Source organism: Palaemon carinicauda, chromosome 30 (assembly GCF_036898095.1).
Source record: "Palaemon carinicauda isolate YSFRI2023 chromosome 30, ASM3689809v2, whole genome shotgun sequence".
In the NCBI taxonomy this organism is placed as follows: Eukaryota; Metazoa; Arthropoda; class Malacostraca; order Decapoda; family Palaemonidae; genus Palaemon; species Palaemon carinicauda.
Genome location: NC_090754.1, coordinates 59425392 through 59427891, shown reverse-complemented (window position 1 = coordinate 59427891; position 2500 = coordinate 59425392). Strand labels below are relative to the sequence as shown.

Sequence of the window (2500 nt, the reverse complement as noted above, 5' to 3'; positions counted from 1 at the left end):
GCTTTATGCGTAAAAGCCTGCGATTGTTACACTAAGAAGAGAATCTCTTAAACTTATTTCAATTAATCAATATGGTATTACTCCAGAAAAACCAAATGCCATAGCAATTTTTTTTCCTTTTTTTTTGTTAAAGCGAATTTTGGTCATAAAGAAAAAAATAGAAAATACACTGCAAATGTTCTTGCTGAAGTGAACTAATGATTTTATGGTAAAACAAAGAAGCTAATGCGCTTTTTACATTGTGGCATGAAACTCCCCCCAGAAGCACAATATTAAACAAAATAACAAACCAAACGGCAGCGGTTGTTCAGCCAGTGTAGCGTCACCGACGTTCCCCGTCCAAGGTCAGAAGACAAGATACGACGAATCGACGACGATCTGTATTAGCGAGAGCATTGAGGAACAATGGCAGAGTTGCCAGACCCTTATTCGCAGATTAATATAATTGCTATTTCTTGTTAGAATTTTAATCTGATGATTTTCACTGATATATATATATATATATATATATATATATATATATATATATATATATATATATATATATATATATATATATTTCTTTACATTCATCAAGATATTATATAATTATCCTCGCATTAATGTGATCTTTGTCCATTAAAAGAGATGTTCACAACTGAGTAAATATATTTACCTAATGTGTAAATGGATGGGAATTATATTCTAAAATTGCTTGAACTATATATATATATATATATATATATATATATATATATATATATATATATATATATATATATATATATATATATATATATGTATCTATATATATATATATATATATATATATATATATATATATATATATATATGTGTGTGTGTGTGTGTGTGTGTGTGTGTGTTTATGTGTGTGTAGGCAACTTCCTAGGTTGAGTAACCACTCACTGGCAACCTTCGTGGGATGACTCCGATTAGCCCTCCGGACACCGGGACTGAGTCCAAGTCATCTCAATCTTCAGTGGTGCACAAGTGATTCAAAAGAATGGGAATCGTCTTGGATCGTTTCTTTCCTGGGAATGAAAATGTGAGTTAAGAAAAATGTTAGTGAAATTCGTTCTTTCGTTTGTAAATATTGGAGAGTGTTTGTGTAGTCAGTAGTGTAGGCTAATGCAAGGTGTGGTGGAAGTGTATTTGTGTTGTGTTGGTATCATGGGTGTTTTTAGTTACCTCGTGATGATTGCGCTGTGGAATACGACAAAAGCATATGACATTGTGCATTCGATTAGCACACGCAAACACAAACACACACACACACACACACACACACACATATATATATATATATATATATATATATATATATATATATATATATATATATATATATATATATATATATATATATATGATAAATTTTGCACATTTTTTTACGTGTTTTTCATATTCAAATAAGCCATATATATTTTTGATACATTAATGTCTGGATTCTCTTAACGACCTCGGGATCAGAGCCCCCGGCGAAATCACACAAAGACAAGAGCTTGGCTCCGGCCGGGAATCGAACCCTGGTCGGCAAGCTTGTACAGACAGTGACTAACCCACTTGGCCACGAAGTGGGTTAGTCACTGTCTGTACAAGCTTGCCGACCAGGGTTCGATTCCCGGCCGGAGCCAAGCTCTTGTCTTTGTGTGATTTCGCCGGGGGCTCTGATCCCGAGGTCGTTAAGAGAATCCAAACATTAATGTATCAAAAATATATATGGCTTATTTGAATATATATATATATATATATATATATATATATATATATATATATATATATATATATATATATATATATATATATATATATATATATATATATATATATATATATATATATATATATATATAGTGGTGCTACTATAGTGTGAGGTCTACCGCCATATGTCGCCTACCCAGGTGGAGGGTGAGGTCTACCGCGTGAGCAGCGTCCCAGAGAACCGCACCTAACCATCGAATATGTGAACTGCCCAAATCCATCAAAAGCGTGACCTGTCCCCGTGACCTCCCCAAATAAAAGGAAGCAAATGGCGTTCCTAAATCAGTTTTTCCCGCTGCCTAAAAGAGATATCATCGATATCAGCCTTCTACATAGAACCATCGGCAATATTATGTGGATCCAGCGACAGGAGCACACAGGCAATTGAGCGATGGTGGTTGGACGCTAAAACGATGATTCTGAAGAGATTAATGCGAGGTATTGGTCGTCAGCTGTTCCAGTCTCATATTGATAATTTTTGCTGGAAGGTGATGAGAAAAAATTCCAATGATCTATTTGTGTCATTCTTGGAAGATGTGTGAAGTGTGTATAGCTAGAATAAATGTATGGAAATATATGATAACATGTTTGATGTACGAAGAGTGTATCGCTAGAATAAATGTATGGAAATATATAACATGATTATTTTTACCTTTATTCCCTTTTTAATGTGATTATAAATCCAATTATCTATTTAAGTCATTTCTAAGATATGTTTAAATTAAGTGTTTATTGCTTA

General features: G+C 33.5%; 1 protein-coding gene across 2 annotated transcripts in view; it reads left to right on the top strand.

The window, feature by feature from the left end:
* Window positions 1-907: 907 nt before the first annotated feature.
* The window catches only part of LOC137623811 (sulfotransferase 1C4-like), a 54642-nt gene continuing 53049 nt past the window's right edge, over window positions 908-2500 (top strand). Inside the window, exon 1 of one of the 2 annotated variants that reach the window (XM_068354624.1) lies at window positions 908-1045. In XM_068354624.1, the coding sequence (XP_068210725.1) occupies window positions 1004-1045 (42 nt within the window). In that variant the 5' untranslated portion in view covers window positions 908-1003. The remainder of the gene's footprint in view (window positions 1046-2500) is intronic. The other variant, XM_068354625.1, reaches the window with a different exon arrangement.